This window comes from Ahaetulla prasina, chromosome 18 (assembly GCF_028640845.1).
Source record: "Ahaetulla prasina isolate Xishuangbanna chromosome 18, ASM2864084v1, whole genome shotgun sequence".
NCBI classification, from domain to species: Eukaryota; Metazoa; Chordata; class Lepidosauria; order Squamata; family Colubridae; genus Ahaetulla; species Ahaetulla prasina.
This window is the reverse complement of record NC_080556.1, coordinates 8,945,598-8,965,446: the sequence shown is the minus strand read 5'-3', so window position 1 is coordinate 8,965,446 and position 19,849 is coordinate 8,945,598. Positions and strand designations below refer to the sequence as shown.

The 19,849-nt window shown below is 51.4% G+C and overlaps 1 protein-coding gene across 2 annotated transcripts in view; it reads right to left on the bottom strand.

Annotated features, from left to right (window-relative positions):
* The window catches only part of IFFO2 (intermediate filament family orphan 2), a 32,470-nt gene extending 20,116 nt beyond the window's left edge, over window positions 1-12,354 (bottom strand). For both annotated transcript variants that reach the window (XM_058160908.1, XM_058160909.1), the window contains exon 1: window positions 11,708-12,354. In XM_058160908.1, coding sequence (XP_058016891.1) covers window positions 11,708-12,252 — 545 coding nt within the window. In that variant the 5' untranslated portion in view covers window positions 12,253-12,354. The remainder of the gene's footprint in view (window positions 1-11,707) is intronic.
* Window positions 12,355-19,849: the final 7,495 nt, after the last annotated feature.

The following is a 19,849-nucleotide window of genomic DNA, read 5'->3' as shown; positions in this document are numbered from 1 at the left end:
AAAGGGCCAAGGAAAAATGCATTGGAAAGTTCATTACATCCAATTTCAATTAGGTCTTCGTGCGGGGAACTCCCCGTTTGCTTTCTTAAATTGTACATCAAGAAAGTCTTCCAGCACCCAACAATGTGGTTGGGCGGTTTCAAGTGCCAATAACGAGATGGGCTGTTTTATTTCTTAGTCCTTTTTTTTTTTTTAAAGTGCATTCCTTTGTTGTGCTCTTCCTAAAGTGGTTCACAAAACCGCTTAGATATGCAAACCCAACCAGCAGCTAAAATACAAACGAAAAAGACGAGAAGTACATTTTTTTGCAGGGGAGAATAGATTCTGCATCCCGCCAGTTGGCAAGACCTCAAGGACCCCCGGCTGAGGTTGGACCTGCTCAATGGATGGGAGGTCCCCCCTCAAGATTCCCACGAGCAGCAATGACCTACAAGAAACACCCCAACCCAGCTTCCTGTCCCCCCACCCCCAACCCTTTTACACCTATTTCTAGGCGAATGGATTGAGAGTGGTTGGGGCCTCGTCATTCTCATAGAAGCCGCTGTGCCAGATTTCCTCAGTTGCCCCTTTGGCAAACTCTGATCCGGAGCGATAGGCAGGACCAGCCTGCCCAGAACCGGTTTCAGCCTTCGCGACAGAGCTCTCCTTTTCGCAGCCTAATTATGCAGCCGTTGTTGTTTCAAAAAAAATAATAAAATAAAATAAAAAAAGCTCCCCAAATATCCCCCAGCGAAGGGAATGTTAACCGCTTTCGTATGATCTGAGTCCTCCTGGAAAAACAATTAGCAGCAAAGCTTATGAAAACATCTGTGGCAAAAAACGCCATTCTCCGCTTTCTCCAGCGCTGTCGTTATTATAACTGGAGGTAAAAAACGAGAGTTTTTCGGGCTTCCTTTTGAAAGCGGTAATTATTCTGGCAATCTGAAGAGCAGAGGATTAGCTTGTTGAAAAGAGCTCCAGGGTGCAGGATAATTAAATACAGAACTCATGTTTCAGAGAGCGCGTGTTTTTTTTTTCCTTCCCCCTTCTTCTTCTTCTTCTTCTTGCCTAAGCAATATCTATCTCGCCACATTGTAAGCTACCTGTCAGACTAGCTGCATTACATTAATACTCGGCTGAATTTTTTAAGCGAGATTTCAGCGCCGCTGAAAGAAAGCCGGCTGTGGAGAGGCTGGGCAGCCTGCCATGTGGGGATCTTAAGGAGCAAAAGCGGGGGGGGGGCGGAAGGGGGCGCAGGGCAGGCCTCTGTGCTGCCAGGCGGGCGTTCGGTTCAGGTAAAACCGAGATCGAGAGTTCCCAAGGATTTAGCATCCGCGCTGGTTTCTCAACTTGACGTGTAACCCTAAGTGGAATGAGCATCCGTGCAAAATTCAGACCGGAGCAGGAAAATTTGTTACTACTGGTTCTGCGGGCGTGGCTTGGTGGGAGGGGGTGTAATGTGACTAGGTGGGCATGGCCAACTTTTTTTTTTTGCTTTTAAAAGCATTTTTTCTACAACCTCTTCGGCCGAAGAGGGTGTAAAAAAGTGCTTTTAAAAGCCTCTGATGATCAGGCAGCTCAGCGGAGCCTTTTAAAAGCATTTTTTATAGCCTCTTCGGCCAAAGAGGTTGTAGAAAAAAAATGCTTCTAAACGGTTCTGACGATCCCACCTGAGCCGTGCGATCATCAGAGGCATTTTTTTTTTTACTTTTAAAAGCATTTTTTCGGCCGAAGAAACAAAAAAGAAAAAAAACAACAACCTGTAATGATCGTACGGCTCAGCTGGGCACACGGAGGGTGGGGAGGGATTTTTTGCTACCAGTTCTCCGAACCACCCGCCGCCATCGCTACCGGATCAGGCGATCCGGTCCGAACCAGAAGCATTTCACCACCTGGACCGGAGCCAAACTTAACAGCACAATTTTGGGGCAGAAAAGCCCCTGGCACTTCACCGCTTCCCCACAGGAGGCAAGTGAGACGGTTTCTATGCCTTTGGATGTCCTCTCCCAAGCAGGGCAGTAGCCCCACAGGTCTCCCCCTGCCCTATTTGTCCTACCCCAGGCCGCCTTCAGCGCCAGTCCTCTTCTCACACGCAATGACACATCTGACATAAAATTGCAAACACGTGAACCGCTCACAAGAACCCCGATGGTCATGTGGCTGAGTGTTCCATCTGCCAAGCAGGCACGGGGCTGTTCAGTCGCTTCTGCCAAAACCTGAGGAGCATTTAAAGGCTGGGAAAAACACCCGGAGATGGGATGCTCCCGACTGCCATGCAAAGGTTCCAACGGGTGGAAACAAGGCTGGCAGTCCTCGTTGCCTTAACTTTGGGGTGACATTCGCCCACGAGCTGCCGGGCTGAGCGGGATCCCCCGCATCCTCTTCCAACCAGCCAGGGGAGAGAGAACAAAATCCTCCTGGCCACCCGGAGCCACCTGCCACGTGAAATGGTGTCTTGCTAACTCAAGACAGGAACACCTGCCTCCTCCTCCTTCAAGAGAGAAAGATGGCTAAAGGGTGGCTGGCTGAACAACGCACCCGAGCCAGTTTTGCTGGTCTAATAAGTCAGACTTCTGAAGCCCAACCTGGTTTCAGATTTTAAGGGCAGAGCGTGGCTGTACGTGCTTGGCCTCTCCAAAGGGCAAGGGAAGTTGGACAGGAGGGAACTGGTCACCCTGCCGGAAGGCCAGAGAAGGAATAACGGATGGAAACTGATCAAGGAGAGATTCAGCCTGGAAATAAGGAGACATTTCCTGACAGTGAGAACAATCAGCCAATAGAACAGAAGTTAGAATAGAATAGAATAGAATAGAATTTTATTGGCCAAGTGTGATTGGACACACAAGGAATTTGTCTTGGTGCATATGCTCTCAGTGTACATAAAAGAAAAGATACGTTCATCAAGGTACAACATTTACAACACAATTGATGATCAATATATCAATGTAAATCATAAGGATCATAAGTTAACTTCTGAAGTTGTGGGAGCTTCATCCCTGGAAGCTTTCAAGAAGAGACTGGACTGCCATCTGTCAGGAATGGCGTAGGGTCTCCTGCTTGGATGCAGGGTTGGACTAGATGACCTACAAGGTCCCTTCCAACTCTGTTAATCTGTAATCTGTAAGGAAGATCTGAATGCCGGAGTTGACCGGCATTCAGATTTTCTAAGAAATTAACCCAGGTGAGAAGTTTTTCACTCGCCTTCTGGGTTGGACAGGAGCTGGCTTGAGTGGCAGGATCTGAGCAGCTATGGATGGGCAAAAGTTTGCCAATGACCCAGGCAGGACCAGCCGTCGCTGAGTGAGCTTCGCGCGATACAGGAGACGGATCTCTTGGCGAACAAGCCAGGAACCATCCTTGGGCCCCTTTCTCTCAGCTGCCCCAGTTGGTGGCGATGAAGGGCCCAGACTGTCGGAAGAGGCTCGGTGGGCCAAAATGAATTTCCCTCCCTTGTACCTCTCTCTCTCCAGGAGTGGGGGGCAGAGATGCGAGATTCCCCTGCGTTTTAACTAGGAAAAAAATAAACAAGATGGATTGTGACAAAAAGATCCGAGACAGACGTTCGCCGGTTACCAGCCCTCACTTAGGATCCATAACAGCCGTGTTCAGTCAAGGGAGCGATGCAGGAGGTACAACAATCGTGGAGACCTGGGAAAGATTTTTAATTTTTTTTGGGGGGGGGAAGGTTCTAGTCTGGCTGTGGGACCATGGGCCAAGAAGTGGCCTTCCCATTCACAAAAACTCTGCACCACAAATCTCGATTAAAAGTTTTGAAGAGGCCCACTGAAGCAGCTGGGGCAAACATCCCTCTTTCCTTCCCTAAGCATACTGGCCCACTCCCCGCAGACGGAGGACGAGGCAGGCAGGAGAAACCTTCTTCTCCTTAGGACTAAATCGACTGCTGGAAGTTTTAATAACAACACAGGAACGGTGGCAGGTTCCTCTGAAACCCCATGCAAGGGCAGCGGCCAAGTGCTGCATCGGCGCCTGCTTCCTTGAGCCACCGACGGTCCAGCGCTTGGACCGACCGCAGTCGCCGACCAGCCTATGATTACGCACCAGAAAAAACCAGAAATATCTTCTCCCCAGCTTTTATTTGCCCTGTAATTCTACTGCCACAATCTGAGCAAGACTGCTTGGCTGGCTGCCTATGCATTCAAAACACAACAAGAGCGCCCTTTGAGGGTCATAGCCAAAACATACACGTCACGCATGTACGGATTCCCATGCATGAGCAACGGGGCTTCCAATTAATCGATCGGTTAATTCCCTTCCAAGTCAACGGAACAACAGCTTCCCTCCAGAAGTTGTGGGTGGCCCATCGCTGGAGGTTTTCAAGAAGAGACTGGACAACCATTCGTGTGAAACGATATAGCATTTCCTGCCTGCGCAGGGGGTTGGACTAGAAGACCTTCCAAGGTCCCTTCCAACTCTCTGATTTTGTTACAGGTAGTCCTCGACTTACAACGGTTCACTTAGTGACCGTTTGACGTTACAACAGCACGGGACAAAAAGTGACTTAGGACTGTTTTTCACACTTACGACTCACAGTCAGGTGATCTGGATGTTTGACAATTGACTGGCATTTATGACGGTTGCGACGTCCCGGGGTCATATGATCCCACGTTGCGGCCTTCTGACGAGCAAAGTCAATGCGTAGGAAAACCAGATTCGCTTAACAACCTTGGTACTAATTTAACCCCTGCAGTGATTCGCCGAACAAATGGGACAAGAAAAGTTGTAAAAATGGGGCAAAACTCACTGAACAACATAAATTTCGGGCTCAATTGCGGTCGTAAATCGAGGACTACCTGTATTCTGCTTCCTGCCTTCCTTCATCAAACAAACCCCTTCGGGTGAGGAGGCCTGCAGTAATTTAGGCTGGGCTTCCCCAGCCAAATCATCTAAATCGGGGTGGTCTCCAACCTTGGCAACTTTAAGACTTGTGGACTTCGACTCCCAGAGTTCCTCAGCCAGCTTTGCTGGCTGAGGGACTCTGGGAGTCGAAGTCCACAAGTCTTAAAGTTGCCAAGGTTGGAGACCCCTGATCTAAATCATCCTAATCAAACTTTCAAGAAAAGATTGGACTGCCATTTGTCAGAAATGGTGTGTTGTGCCTCGTCCACTTTCCCCGCAGCCGGGCCCATCTTATCTGCTTCCGAACGCTGAGGAATGTCCTAGTATGCCTCCCGGCCCCAGCCCTGGCTCCATGCCCAGACAGGCCGAGGAGGAAGAAGTGCCTCCAGCCCCCAGCTCCGGCTCCATGCCCAGGCAAATGGAGCAACTAGACCCCTCCCCCACAGCATGTGAGCCTGAGGAAGGTCAATTACCAACAGCTGCAGACTGGAGTGACCCTTGCTTCAGGAGAATTGATAGGCGGCGGCAACAGAAGGAAGGGAGGGGCAGGCCTGGATAAGTGCTGAGTCATGGAGCCACACCCCATGGCCTATATAAAGGATCTGCTTTCTGGCATTCTCTGAGTCAGGCAAAGTCTACCTTATCTTGCTGAAATCACTTTCTGGTCTCCTGCCTGACTTGAGAACTTTGCTAGGACTTTGGCAAAGCTGCAGAGGCACGCCTGATTCGGATTTCCCTGACCCGGCCGTCAGCGGAGGAGTGGGACACGACATGGTGTAGGGTCTCCCGCTTAGGCAGGGGGTTGGACTAGATGACCTGTAAGGCCCCTTCCAACTCTGTCAATGTGTCAACCTCCTCAAATTTTTAAGCGACACAGCCAAGAGCCACGTTACCTGGGAATTACGACCTTTGAAGGTCGGGGGGCCTTAAGAGAGGGTTTCACTTATTTCTGTCCCCACCCAAGAAATGCTCAACAGGCAGAGGACCAAGGAACCCAGCTTCCTCCCGCTGGGCACCTGGCCATTCTGGAAAGCCAGCAGCCCACGGGTAGGCCAAGGGGCCAGCGCTCAGCCTGCCCTGCCAAGTCCGCTGCCTCGGAGTGCTGCTTTTGCGAGCTTTATGGCAGGGCTTCGGTCTTATCTACCAGGCTAACCCATGCAAATCTTTCCCACAACCTTGGGCAAACACCTCTGAGCTTATCTGCAATCACCTTTCCCCTTCTTAGCAATAGGTTTTCCTCCCTGGAGATAAAGCCCAAGAAGATGGCATCTTATGGGAGGAGGCCGAAGCCAGCTGGGATCAGCCTGGGAGCAGTTTTTCCCCTTCGTCAGAAGGAAAGGAACTAAGCTGCATTCTTTAAACGGATCAGCCCTGATATTGAAGGCCGTGCGGGAGAAATCTGCTCCCTCGTGCAAAAAAAAAAAAAACTGTGGGATTAGCCAACAGCCTTAGCAGAAAAATAAGAAGTGCACAGAAGTTTTAAAAAGTAGGAATTAGTCGAGGACTATCCCTGGAGCATTCATTCATTCATTCAATCAAATCAAGAGTTTTATTCTTCTCAAAGATCAGAACACCCCTGGAGCCGAGTCAAGGCATCATCGGGAACTGATTCATCACCGGAAGTGTTTTCTGGCAACTTAGGCTCCATTCTATCAGGGCAAGTCCCTTTTCGTGGCTTCGATAAGGCTTGTGATAAAACATCTCTCAGGCAGAATGGGAACCAGGCAAGAAAAAAACGGCCAGGCGGATTTCTATAACTTGCCCTTTTTTTTTAGTTATTTCAGGAAAAAATCCACTGGGAGTTCAGAAATGGATAATTTATTATTGTCTTTGGACAATACCGGTCCAAATGTTACTTCCATATTTTCAAACATGGATGAAGAGCTTTATTCAGTTTAACTCAGTCTTAAGCAACATCAAACAATTTTTCCCGCCAGCAGTTATTATTTTTCAAAAAACGTTTTCATACTGCTTTCATTTTACAAGGCCAGCTAAGTCAAATCTGGAGGGTGGGGGGTTACAACCAGTATTTAATTCTTACATATACATACTGCCTAATACGTGCCAGATTGCACTATAAATGCAATGCAGACACCCCAAAGAAAAACCAGCTCGTACCTCCTCCGGATACAGGTCAGGAAATACTAACTTTGCTAAGATTTCTTCCCGTATCGAAAATGATTTATTTTTATTGGTCTCTGCTGGTGTAACATTTGAATCTCGTTACACTGATATTTTAGCTTAAAAGTGGATTCAGACATTCTTCAGAGATGGCTTTTAAGGACATTTTTATTAAGATCTTTATCGAGGGAAAACAAGGGGCTTGTTGGTTTTGTCATGCTTTCCCTTCAGCAGCGAATAGCCTTCGCTTCTCTCCAGCTGCACCAAATTTGGAACAGGCCCTGCTTCAACTGGACTTTATTAATCTGCCAAAAATCAAAGCACAACCTGGGGAAAAGCAATTATTTCCAGCTCAGTGATTATTAACAAGTTAGTTCCTCAACACCGTGGCAAGGAACGACCGGCTGTTTGATAAAACACTCAACCAATTAAGAGAATTTGGGAATCACAACATTAATTCACTCCCTGGCTAGAAATAAAGCTCCCGAAAGGACGGGGGCCATAGTGGCTTTTAAGAAGAACTTGAAAAAGCAAGAAACTCCCTCAACAATGAGAAACTGGACGCCTCACAGAAGGCTGAGACTAACAAGAGACTAGAACGACCTAAAACAAATTGCACCCTGCGCATTTATTATAAGATTTATCCAGCGCCCCAAGATGGGAAGATCGAAACGCCCACACCCACAAGTTACTGTCCTCGCTATGTGTGCATCCTTCGGATCAAAAGCGGTCACAGAAAAGAGAAATCTGAGCAAGACTTAATTTCTATGAAGCAAAAGTGGAGAAAAACAGAACAGGTGGTTGAATGAAATTCTTGACTGGAGATGAGCACTCAAGAGTTCTGGGTTTCAATATTTTCATCCTCCAGAAATGATGATGATGGAGGAGGAGGAGGAGGAGGAGGAGGAGGAGGAGGAGGAGGAGGAGGAGGAGGAGGAGGAGGAGGAGGAGGAGGAGGAGGAGGAGGAGGCCAAAGGCTCAAGATAGCCATCATATAGCTGGTCCTTGCTTTTGACACACTCTCAAAGAAAGATGCTAGGAGTTGCCACTGGGGCAGTGACCTTACACAACAAGTAACAGATGATGGGGGGGGAGTCTTTTGTCTGGAGAACCCCCTCCTCCTAGGCTCAGGAATGTCTTGGGCACGGAGGCACTAAAATGAGGAGTGGGTTCAGGACCCTGCAGGGCTACACCGGAGTCTCAACGAATGCAGCCTAATGTATTCCAGATCAAAAAATTAGGCTGGGAAAAGATCGACCAGTATCACTGTGTGGTTCTGGTGGAACAGAAAACCGGGTGGGTCCAGACTGAGAGCGCGAATCTGGAGAAGGGGGGAAAAGACCCTTCAGAGATCAGGCTTGGTCCCAGCAGAGGGAGAAAGAGCCGGGCAGCCCCTGGGGGGCGGTCCCAGGATATCATTCAGCAATCTGTCTAGCAGCTGTCCCTGTAAGGCCAAGCTTTGCTTCACCTGAATGAGAAGAGCAATCTCAGCTTTGGCTACAGATACATATAAAACGCCCGCCCCAAACACACACACACACACACACACACACACACACACACACACACACACACACACACGTTTGGTGCAGCCCAGGCCCTGGATCTTAACCCACACAATGACAACACGCTGAATAAGAAAAGCGAGAAACCGAGTGAGTAAGAGGAAAACAAGCAGTTCTCTGGATGTGTGAGAAAGGGCAGCCGAGAAGTCATGGAAGCCTCCCACTCCAGACATTATATTTATAGAATCCCTTTTTTTTGGGTCTGTTTTTAAGAGGAGAATTACACATTCCGGTCTGACACAAAGCAGGACAGGAAACACGGCCAGATTTCAAAGGCTGGGGTGGGGGTGGGGGTGGGTTTAGGAAACATTCCCTTCCTCCTTAGGCGGCCGGCGGAAGCCTTACTTTCAACAAAGGCTGACTCCCAACGTCAGTGAGTGAGAATGCCAGGCAGGGAGAGAGAGGTAGGGGAGGTCTTCCTACAGGCAAAACGCTGGGTTTGCACATGCATGTACCAGAGAGCGAAAAGGGGTGCAGCTGTACCCTCTCCCCCCCCCCGCTCCACCCCCGTGCAAAAGGATGGGCAAGGAGAGCGGCCTGCCCCTGGCATGGATGCCACCTTCCCCCTGCAGTGCTGCCCATCCAAATACTGCACCGCTGAGCTCAGAGGCCAAAAAGCAGGACTGACTAAGAGAAATGAAGAGAGCAGCCGAATGGCCCAAGCGGGAAACCAGATGTCTCTGGAATGCCTGGTTTTATCATCCGGCCCTTTGCAGCTGCAAACTCAGCAGAGTCGGGGGGAGGGGGGGGAGGGGTTGGGGGGGTTTGAAGCAGGGTCTTCTCACGTCAGTCCAGGCCTGCAGGAAGGGGGACTCCCCATTAATTCTTCTCTCATTTACTGGGCCCTGTTTCCCCAGCTCCTCCAATTCTCACTGCAGTGCCTCTGGCTAATGGGGGGGGGGCTCCTACAAAAAACCCTCTCTTTCAGCCCCCTCCATCTCCTTCCTTCTCTCTTGCCAGCCCCCCCTTAAATCTGGGAAAGGGGGCCAGGACTCCCTTCCTCCTCCCTAGCTGTTTTGAGTCCAGTCCTGTGTGTGTCCCCCCACAAGCCCCTTTGGGCCTGGTGCTGCAGGGAGGGGCCCCTACAGGCCCTTTTTCTGCCTCGAAGTCCCTGTCCTTCCCCCTCAGCCCCCTTATTTTCAGCTTCCGGCCAGCCAAGTGATCCTCAACCTTCCCTCCCACCCTCCAGAGAAGCAAGAAGCCCCTTCCTCCCGCCCCCCTACTTCCATCCAGATTCCCTCCCCCTCTCCTGGGCCTGGGAAGAGGCAGGCAGATGTTCCGCAGAGAAGCCAAGGCCAGCGAGGGCCAGCAAGGCTCTCAGCCTTAAGCCTCTCAAGCATTCGGGGATATCCACCCGTCCCAAAGTCCAGGGACTGACGCTTTCGGGGGGGGGGGGGAGAGAGCACAGCCCTGTCCCTGCCGCTTGGCCAGCAACCGCAATGCCCCCCCTCCCCGACCTGCCATCTCATCCCCCCCACCCTCAAAGAAGTCCACTGAGGCCTTCCCTGCTTCATTCCATACCCTCGGCCTCTCAGGACCTTGCAGGGAGGGTTCTCTCGCATCTAGCAGGGTTTACAGGACCCCCTCCCCAACTTTCGCCCCTGGTCCCTTGGCTCCTTTCCTTCCAGCAACAGGAAAAGGAGGCCAAGCAGCGATCCCTGATTCTGGGGGCTATCTCCCTATTACAGTCAGGGATGCCTGATTCAGAGACACCCCCCACTCTCATCTCTTGGAAGTGGGGGGGGCTCCCTTTCCTTCCCATCCAGGAAAGGAGGCCAAGCAGCGATCCTTGATCCCGAAGACTTGCTACCTAGAGCAGCCCAGGATGCCTGATTGGGGACTTCCTCACGCCCCCCCACCTCCTGCCAGGCAGGAAAGGAGAGCCTCTTCCCCCTCCCCTTAATCCAGGGTAGGAAAGGAGGCCAAGCAGCCATCTCTGACCTTATAGACCCCGAACTGGGGATCACCACCACCACCCAGGAGAAAAGGAGGGGCTCTCTTCCTTCCCTGTCCTGGGCAGGAAAGGAGACCAAGCAGCGATCCTCAATCCTGAGGACTTGCTACCTAGTGCATCTCCAAATCTCTTGCCAGGCAGGAAAGGGGAGGCTCTTCGGCCCTCCTGCCCCTCCATCCAGAGCAGGAAAGGTGGCCAAGCAGCGATCTCCGACCTATTGGAGCAAGACTGGGGACCACCCCCAGGAGGAGAGGAGGGGCACTCTTCCTTTCCCCCTCCTCCCCAACCAGTGCAGGAAAAGGAGGCAAAGCAGCGATCCCTTATGGGGGGGGCAAACTATCACTATGTGAGTTTTCTCCCCCTCCAGTGCAGGAGAAGGAGGCCAAGCAGCGATTCCCTTATGGGGGTGGGGGGTAACTATCACTATGTGAGCTTCCTTCCCCTCCTTTCCCAGCGCAAGAAAAGGAGGCCAAGCAGCAATCCCTTATTGGGGGGGGCAATCACTACATGAGCTTTCTCCCCCTCTCCCCTCCCAGTGCTGGAAAAGGAGGCCAAGCAGCGATCCCTTATGGGGGGAAACTATAACTTTCTCCCCCTCTCTCCCCCTCCAGTGCAGGAGAAGGAGGCCAAGCAGCGATCCCTTATTGGGGGGGGGGATAACTATCACTATGTGAGCTTCCTCCCCCTCCCTTCCCAGTGCAAGAAAAGGAGGCCAAGCAGCGATCCCTTATTGGGGGGAAACTATCACTATATGAGTTTTCTCCCCCTCTCTCCCCCTCCAGTGCAGGAGAAGGAGGCCAAGCAGCGATCCCTTATTGGGGGGGGGGGGGTAACTATCACTATGTGAGCTTCCTTCCCCTCCTTTCCCAGCGCAAGAAAAGGAGGCCAAGCAGCGATCCCTTATTGGAGGGAAACTATCACTACATGAGTTTTCTCCCCCTCTCTCCCCCTCCAGTGCAGGAGAAGGAGGCCAAGCAGCGATCCCTTATTGGGGGGGGGTAACTATCACTATGTGAGCTTCCTTCTCCTCCTTTCCCAGCGCAAGAAAAGGAGGCCAAGCAGCGATCCCTTATTGGAGGGAAACTATCACTACATGAGCTTTCTCCCCCCTCCCCCCCTGTGCAGGAGAAGGAGGCCAAGCAGCGATCCCTTATCGGGAGGGGGGGGGAACCACTCACCACCCACCACCCCAGTCCCACAGACGGAAAGGAGGCCACGCGGCGACCCTCACCTGCCCTTGTAGTCGTCCCTCTCGCGCTTGACTTTGGCCAGGACGTTGTAGAGGGCGCGGATCTCGGGCGTGATGGTGTCGATCTGGACGCCCACGCCGTCCGGGTGGACCCAAGAGACGCCGGGCCCTTGCAGGGTCTCCAGGCCGCCTCCGCCCGTCCGCCGCACCTGCGTGTAGCTCCAGATGGTGCCGGGCAGGCGGCCGTAGGAAGATGAGGAGGAGGAAGAAGCAGCGGGAGGGAAGGAAGCCGAGGAGGCCGCGAGGGAGGCAGGCCCGCCGACGGGCGGCTCCGGGTCGGTCTGCACGGCCTGGTGCCGCGGGAAGCGCCGGTAGCGGAGGCGGCGCTCGCGCTCGCCCACCTGAGCGGCCTGCAGCTGCTTCTCCAGCAGGCGGTTGCGGCGCTCCAGCTCGTGGACCTTGGCCAGGAAGCAGCGGAAGCGCACGTTCAGCCCCTTCAGCAGGTGCAGGTGGGAGCCCAGCTCGCTCCGCAGGGCCGAGGCCGCCGCCGGAGGAGGCTCCTCCAGGGCCGGGTCGCCCAGCATCATCTCGTCCCCTCAGCAGCAGCCGCCGCCGCCTCCTCAGGAGCCCCGGCTGCGCGCGCAGCCTCCGCAGAGCTCGCGCGCCCGCCGGCGAATGAGGCGCACCCGCGCGGGCAACGGCCAGACGCCGCTCGCGAGAAGGGGGCGGGGTTTGGACACGCCCTTCCCACCCTTCTTCTTCGACGGCCACGCCCCCTCCCTCCCTCCCCGCGCACGTGCGCCGCGGGCCACGCAGCGCGCATGCCCGGAGCCGGCAGGACCGGTCCATCTCCCTCTGGACGCGGGGGGGGGGGGAGGAAAATAAAAGAAAATTCCTCGGTCGAGCTTATTTCTTTCTCTCCCCCAACCCACCCACCCACCCAGGCAGCTTTTGCCCCTTTTATTATTTTTAAAAAATTAAATCTCTCGCTTTTATTTTATTGAATTTTTATACCGCCCTTCTCCAGAAGGACTCAGGGGAATAAAATTTATTTATTTACAGCCGGAATAAAATTTATTTATTTATTTATTTATTATCACATTTATATACCGCCCTATCTCCCGAAGGACTCAGGGCGGTTCACAGGCAATTAAAAACATATAAATACAAGTTAAAATAACAATTAAAAAACTTATTCTACAAAGCCAATTATTAAAAACAGTATAAATAATAAAACCCATTTAAAACCAATAAATTTAAAATCTAATCCAGGCCTGCGCAGATGAATAAAATACAGAGTATATACAATTAAAAGAAATTAAAATAAACTATTACAAACGGCCGGTAATTTAAAAGATTTAAAAATTTAAAATATTACTAAAACCCCAATTTAAAATCAACTATTTATGCCAGGTTGGGGGTAGAGGGAGGTGGGGAAGGACAGATGTCAAGTTGGACTTCAGCTCCCAGAATCCCCCAGCAGGAAGAGGGTTGACAAATCGGAGGATTTGTAGTCCTCTACATCAGGGGTCTCCAACCTTGGTCCCTTTAAGACTTGTGGAACTGAGGAACTCTGGGAGTTGAAGTCCACAAGTCTTAAAGGGACCAAGGTTGGAGATTCCTGTTCTACATGGGGCTGGACTACATTTCCCAGCAGGCTTGTTGGCTGGGAATGTCTAGGTCAGGGGTCTCCAATCTTGGCAACTTTAAGCCTGGGGGGCTTCAACTCCCAGGATTCCCCCAGCCAGCAAAGCTGGCTGGGGGGATTCTGGGAGTTGAAGTCCCCCAGGCTTAAAGTTGCCATGGTTGGAGACCCCTGGTCTAGGTCCACAGAGGTCTTCAAACTTGGCGGCTTTTAAGACATGTGGACTTCAAAGTCCCAGAATTCTCCAGCCAGCATTATAACTGTAACTATGCTGGCTGGAGAATTCTGGGAGTTGAAGTCCACAAAACGTCTTAAAAACTGCCTAGTTTGAAGGCCTCTGGGCTAGGAGTTCTTGGGATGCTCCTTAGAAAAGGGAGCCCAGCAGAGGTGGGTTGCAGCAGGTTCTGACCAGTTCTGGAGAACCGTAGAGGAAATTTTAAGTAGTTCGGAAAACCGGTAGTAAAAATTCTGACTGGCCCCGCCTCACCCATCTCTTCTCTGCCTCCCGAGTCCCAGCTGATCGGGAGGAAATGGGGATTTTGCAGTATCCTTCCCCTGGAGTGGGGAGGGAATGGGGAATTTGCAGTATCCTTCTCCTGGAGTGGGGAGGGAATGGGGATTTTGCAGTATCCTTCCCCTGGAGTGGGGAGGGAATGGAGATTTTGCAGTATCCTTCCCCTGGAGTGCGGAGGGAATGAGAATTTTACAGTATCCTTCCCCTGCCATGCCCACCAAGCCATGCCACGCCCATCAAGCAACTACCTGCTTGGGCCTGGGTCACAACAGCGGCGCCTCTTCTGGGCTAAACGGCAGGCCTGGCCCCGTGCGAAGGCATCTCCACTCCGAGCCCTGGCCGGTCTTTCGCCAATTTCCATCGGCCCATCCCGCCATCTTCTCCTTGGTGCCTTTGCCAAAGAGAGCACAACCTGTCCCGCCAGTCTCTTATCTTATTTGTGCCCTCTTCCGCCCCCCACCCTCCGGTTGCACAGAGACTTCCTTGTGAAGAAGAGAGGCGCTGTCTCTTTGGTACGAAGCCTACACAATGGGGTGTGTGTTTGTGTGCAGGGCCTGAAGAAAGCGCCCATTGTGCTGCTGCTCGAAAGCCCGTTTGGCTCAGACGCTGCTTCGTTATATTATAGACAGTATCTGACAGGAGCTTCAAATGTACACACACCCCGGTATCAATCCATGCGCCGCCCTCTAGGGTCCTCCGTGTTCAGACAACCGGGGTACCCAATCCTTGATCTTAGGCAGATGGTCCCCTATTCAAACCCTGGTGTCTGGGCCCAGAAGATGGAACGAAGGGATCACTCAACCCTGCCACGCCATGTCAGCAGAGGTGCTATTCAGCAGGTTCTGACCAGTTCTGGAGACCGGTGGCGGGAATTTTGAGCAGTTGAGAGAACCGGTAGCGGAAAATTTTGAGTAGTACGGAGAACCGGCAAAATGCAACCTCTGGCTAGCCCCAGAGTGGGGTGGGAATGGGGATTTTGCAATATCCTTCCCCCAGGAGTGGGGAGGGAATGGGGATTTTGCAGTATCCTTCCCCCCAGGAGTGGGGTGGGAATGGGGATTTTGCAATATTCTTCCCCCAGGAGTGGGGAGGGAATGGGGATTTTGCAGTATCCTTCCCCCTAAAGTGGGGAGGGAATGGGGATTTTGCAGTATCCTTCCCCCAGGAGTGGGGTGGGAATGGAGATTTTGCAGTATCCTTCCACCAGGAGTGGGGAGGGAATGGGGATTTTGCAGTATCCTTCCCCCAGGAGTGGGGCGGGAATGGGGATTTTGCAATATCCTTCCCCCAGGAGTGGGGTGGGAATAGGGATTTTGCAGTACCCTTCCCCTGCCGCGCCCACCAAGCCAAGCCACGCCAGCCATGCCCACAGAACTAGTAATAAAAAAATTGGAATCCCACCACTTCATATCAGGGTTCCAAATACCACGCCCAACGAAAAAAAACTTTTATCAGAGACGACATATTGGCACATCTGGGCAAACTCAAATCTGAAAGCTTCCAGGTTTTCCCCACCCAAAGGAAAGTCCAAGTCCCTGCTCAGCACCCACATGTCCATCACATGGCCCAATCAAAGCCCAACCATCCCATCTGGAGATGCCTCCCAGCCACGCCCCTCCAAGTGCAGGGCAAGATGTCCTTGACTCTCTGAGAAAGGAATGTTATTTTGACTATACATCATCCCTGCTCCACACAATCCTCCCTCTCCCAGTTTCCCACAGTAGTAAATGCGGCAGGCCTGAAGATCCAGTGCAAAAGATGGCTTCCAGGCCTGACACGCCGACTGATAAACTTGCAGAATAAACTGAGCTGGATTCCCGCAAGTCGCAAACCAGGCGGCGGCGCTGTGCGGTGGCGCGACAGGAGAGGAGAACAACCTCGCTGAAAGACGCATCTCCCGTTCACTGCAGGTGGGAGTCCCGGTTCACCTCGGTTCCCAAAAGAGCCCGGAGGAAAAGCCCAGCTGGGCTTGGCGCAGGCGGTGTCTGCCCTGTGCATATACCTGGCGTCCTCCGGGCCCACGAGCCTCAGGGATTCCTGGGTTGGTCCCCGTCTGCTGAAATAATTAACCAGGGAGGGCGTTGTCCACCTGGCACAGCGATAGGTGTTATCTAAACAGGCGTGAGGCCGCAAGGAGCAATTACGCTTAATTGTTTGTTCCTGCGCTGGCAACAGGGCCCTTGACGGAGTCTTCCCACATAGCACTTTGCAGCACAGGCTAGACGCTGGGGAAGGGCTGGGGGGGGGGGCACAGAGGAAGATTCCAGCCCTACCCCATTGCCGCCCGCTCTGCCAGACCCATTGCTCCTGGATCCCATGGAAGAAGGGGACACGGGCCTTTTCCTACAATAATGCCGTGCTATTCGCTTCCCGAATTAGCCACACTGAGAGTCGGCTTACGCCAAGCTCCCCATCACGCGCCGATAATTTGTAGCCAACCCGTGACCACCGCAATAGACCTTCTCCCATGATCAAAGACCCCCGCATGCCTCAGAATTAGGCTCGGCTCAGCCACTTCATGCCAGACCCAGATAGATAGAAAAAAATAATAACAACTTGGGTCGTTTGTGGGTTTTTTCGCTGCGGCTTCCGTATTTTTAAGTCAGATTTAACTTTCGAAAGGGACGGTCTGGAGTGGAAGAGACCGAACTTAAAAACCGTCTTGAGTGAACAACCTTCGCGTCCCAGCCCGCTTGAAATAAGTATACCTTGGTTCGCTCTGGTTTCGGCATCTAAAGCCAATGGAGGGAGTCCTCGAGTTACGACCGCAATGGAGCCGAGCATTTCTGTGGCTAAGCAAGACAGTCGTTCAGTGAGCTTTGCCCCACTTGCCTGGCCGCAGTTGTGAAGTGAATGACAGCTGTGAAGTTCCTGTCCCACGGTCGCTAAGACTCGGCTCATCGGAAGGTCGCGAAACGGGATCGCGGGATCACCCAGGGACACGGCAATCCGTCATAAATATGAACCGGTTGCCAAGTACCTGAATTTTGGTTGTGTGACCACGGGGATTCCGCGACGGTTCTTAAAGTGTGAAAAAAAACCCGGTCCTGTCAGTTTTTTTCGGTGCCGTTGCTAACTTGGAACAGTCACTAAATGGATGGTTGCGAGCAGCGGTGGGTTTCACGTATTCTTGCCGCCGGTTCGTCGCACACGCTTGCTTCATGTGTTCGTGCATCTTCCGTGCATGTGCCCGGCCTTCTGCGCATGCACTTTGTGTCAGCGTTCCAGGAAAAACCTCCCTCAGACTGCTAAGACAGTCTGTTATTAACACAGCTGCTTGCAATTACTGCAGGTTCAAGTCCCACCAGGCCCAAGGTTGACTCAGCCTTCCATCCTTTATAAGGTAGGTAAAATGAGGACCCAGATTGTTGGGGGGGGGGCAATAAGTTGACTTTGTATATAAATATACAAATAGGATGAAGACTAAATAAAATAAGTGTTGAAGCATTCACAACTTCTGGTGGCAAGTTGTTCCACAGATTAATTGTTCTCACTGTCAGGAAATTTCTCCTTAGTTCCAAGTTGCTTCTCTCCTTGATTAGTTTCCACCCATTGCTTCTGGTCCTGCCTTCAGGTGCTTTGGAAAATAGTTTGACTCCCTCTTCTTTGGGGCAATCCCTGAGATATTGGAAGACTGCTATCATGTCTCCCCTAGTCCTTCTTTTCATTAAACTAGACCTGCCCAGTTCCTGCAACTGTTCTTTGTATCTTTTAGCCTCCAGTCCCCTAATCATCTTTGTTGCTCTTCTCTGCACTCTTTCTAGAGTCTCCACATCTTTTTTACATCGTGGCAACCAGAACTGGATGCAATATTCCAAGTGTGGCCTTACCAAGGCATTATAAAGCGGTATTAACCCTTCACGTGATCTTGATTCTATCCCTCTGTTTATGCAGCCCAGAACTGTGTTGGCTTTTTTGGCAGCTGCTGCACACGGCTGGCTCTTATCTAAATGGTTGTCCACTAGGACTCCAAGATCCCTCTCACAGTTACTACTATTGAGCAAAGTGCCACATATACGGTACCTGTGCATTTGGTTTTTCTTGCCTAAATGTAGAACCTTACTTTTTTGAGTAAAAGTACTTACTTCTGAAAGATCCGGGTTTTCCCTCAGTAAATCAAAAAACCCCAAACCATCCCCTCACTCCTCAGTCGTTCAAATGCTCCAATCGCCAACCGTCCCACCTCGGGACAGCCCTCCGACCACTCCTTCTCCAGTTGCAGGATTGGCCTGACCTTGACCGACAGGAAGAATGCTATTATATCTAATGGCAACCCCTCTACTAAATCACACACACCCACACCACATATGAGAAAGTGGCAGCACGGAAACTTCCGACCTAGTATGGCTTCCAAAGCTGACGCTTCTCACATGTGCCTTCCACGCATGCGCTCGGCCTCAAAAACGTGGCTAAATAGGACGGAATTATGCAGGGGCAGGTAGACGAACCCACCCACAGTTACTGCTACCGGTTCGCCTGAACCGGTCCGAACCGGCTGCATACCATTTCTGGTTGCGAGTCAAGAACTACCTGTTCCTTTACCTGTTTGATGGAGACTCCTAGTGGATATCCATTGCGCCTTGACCGAACTCGAGCTAAAAAGGGAGTGTCCTTTGTTGTTGTTGTTGTTAGTTGCGAAGTCGTGTCCGACCCATCGTGACCCCATGGACAACGTTCCTCCAGGCCTTCCTGTCCTCTACCATCCTCTGGAGTCCATTTAAACTCATGCCAACTGCTTCAGTGACTCCATCCAGCCACCTTGTTCTCTGTTGTCCCGTTCTTCTTTTGCCCTCAATCCTTCCCAACATTCGGCTCTTCTCTAGAGAGTCCTTCCTTCTCATTAAGTGGCCAAAGGATTTGAGTTTCATCTTCAGGATCTGGCCTTCTAAAGAGCAGTCAGAGTTGATCTCCTCTAGAACTGACCGGTTGGATCGCCTTGCAGTCCAAGGGACTCGCAGGAGTCTTCTCCAGCACCAGAGTTCAAAGGCCTCCATTCTTTGGCGCTCAGCCTTTCTTATGGTCCAGCCATACATTGCAACTGGGAAAACTGGGAAAAATGCAACTGGGAAAACTGGGAAGAGTCCTTACAAGAGGCCATTTTACCTCAGAGGCAGGCCCATTTTTTTTTTTGACGAAGCCTCTTTGCGCACATTTGCACATTTCTTCCTCCCGAGAAGGACATGCTGTGCGCAGAACGGGATGTGGCGTCCCTGACACGGGCAGGAGACAAGTTGTGGCACGTTAACCAGGGAGATCCAAAGTGGCTTCACAATTAAGTGATTCAGAGAGCGGCCTCTCCCCCTCCAAAGAGTGACATCATACCCTAAAAACTTGTAAAATTTTGGTGTGGAGAAGGAAAGTCGGATGAGCAACTTAGGTAGGTCGGCTTGGCTTTGCCGTATTAAGGTACGGGACTAGCAATGCGAAATGCGTCGCCCATAATTCAGGTGGAGGCAAAAAGACAGATTTGTTCAGACGCATCAAGGAGACAATTGAAGACACGCCGTACCATGCCAGCTTGACTCACAATCACTCTGGCTACCAAAATCAACCTTAACCTAGGTGGAAATTTGGTCAGAAACTACTTATATGGCATCTAATAACATTTCTGAAAATCTCAATCGAGTCCCAACTTATTGGGAGGAAATCAGGATTTAATAATAATAATGACAACAACAACAACAACAACAGAGTTGGAAGGGACCTTGGAGGTCTTCTAGTCCAACCCCCTGCCCAAGCAGGAAACCCTACACCATTTCAGGCAAATGGTTATCCAACATTTTCTTAAAAATTTCCAGTGTTGGAATTTTGCAGTAACCTTCCCTTGGAGTGGGGTGGGAATGGAGATTTTACAGTATCCTTCCCCTGCCATACCCACCAAGCCACGCCCACCAAGCGATGCCACGCCCACCAAGCCACACCCAAAGTACCTGTAGTAAAAAATTTTGAAACCCACCACTGATAAAAACATATTCCTAATTATTGCATTCCATTTTCCTCAGAAATATTAACAAGTGTGCAATAA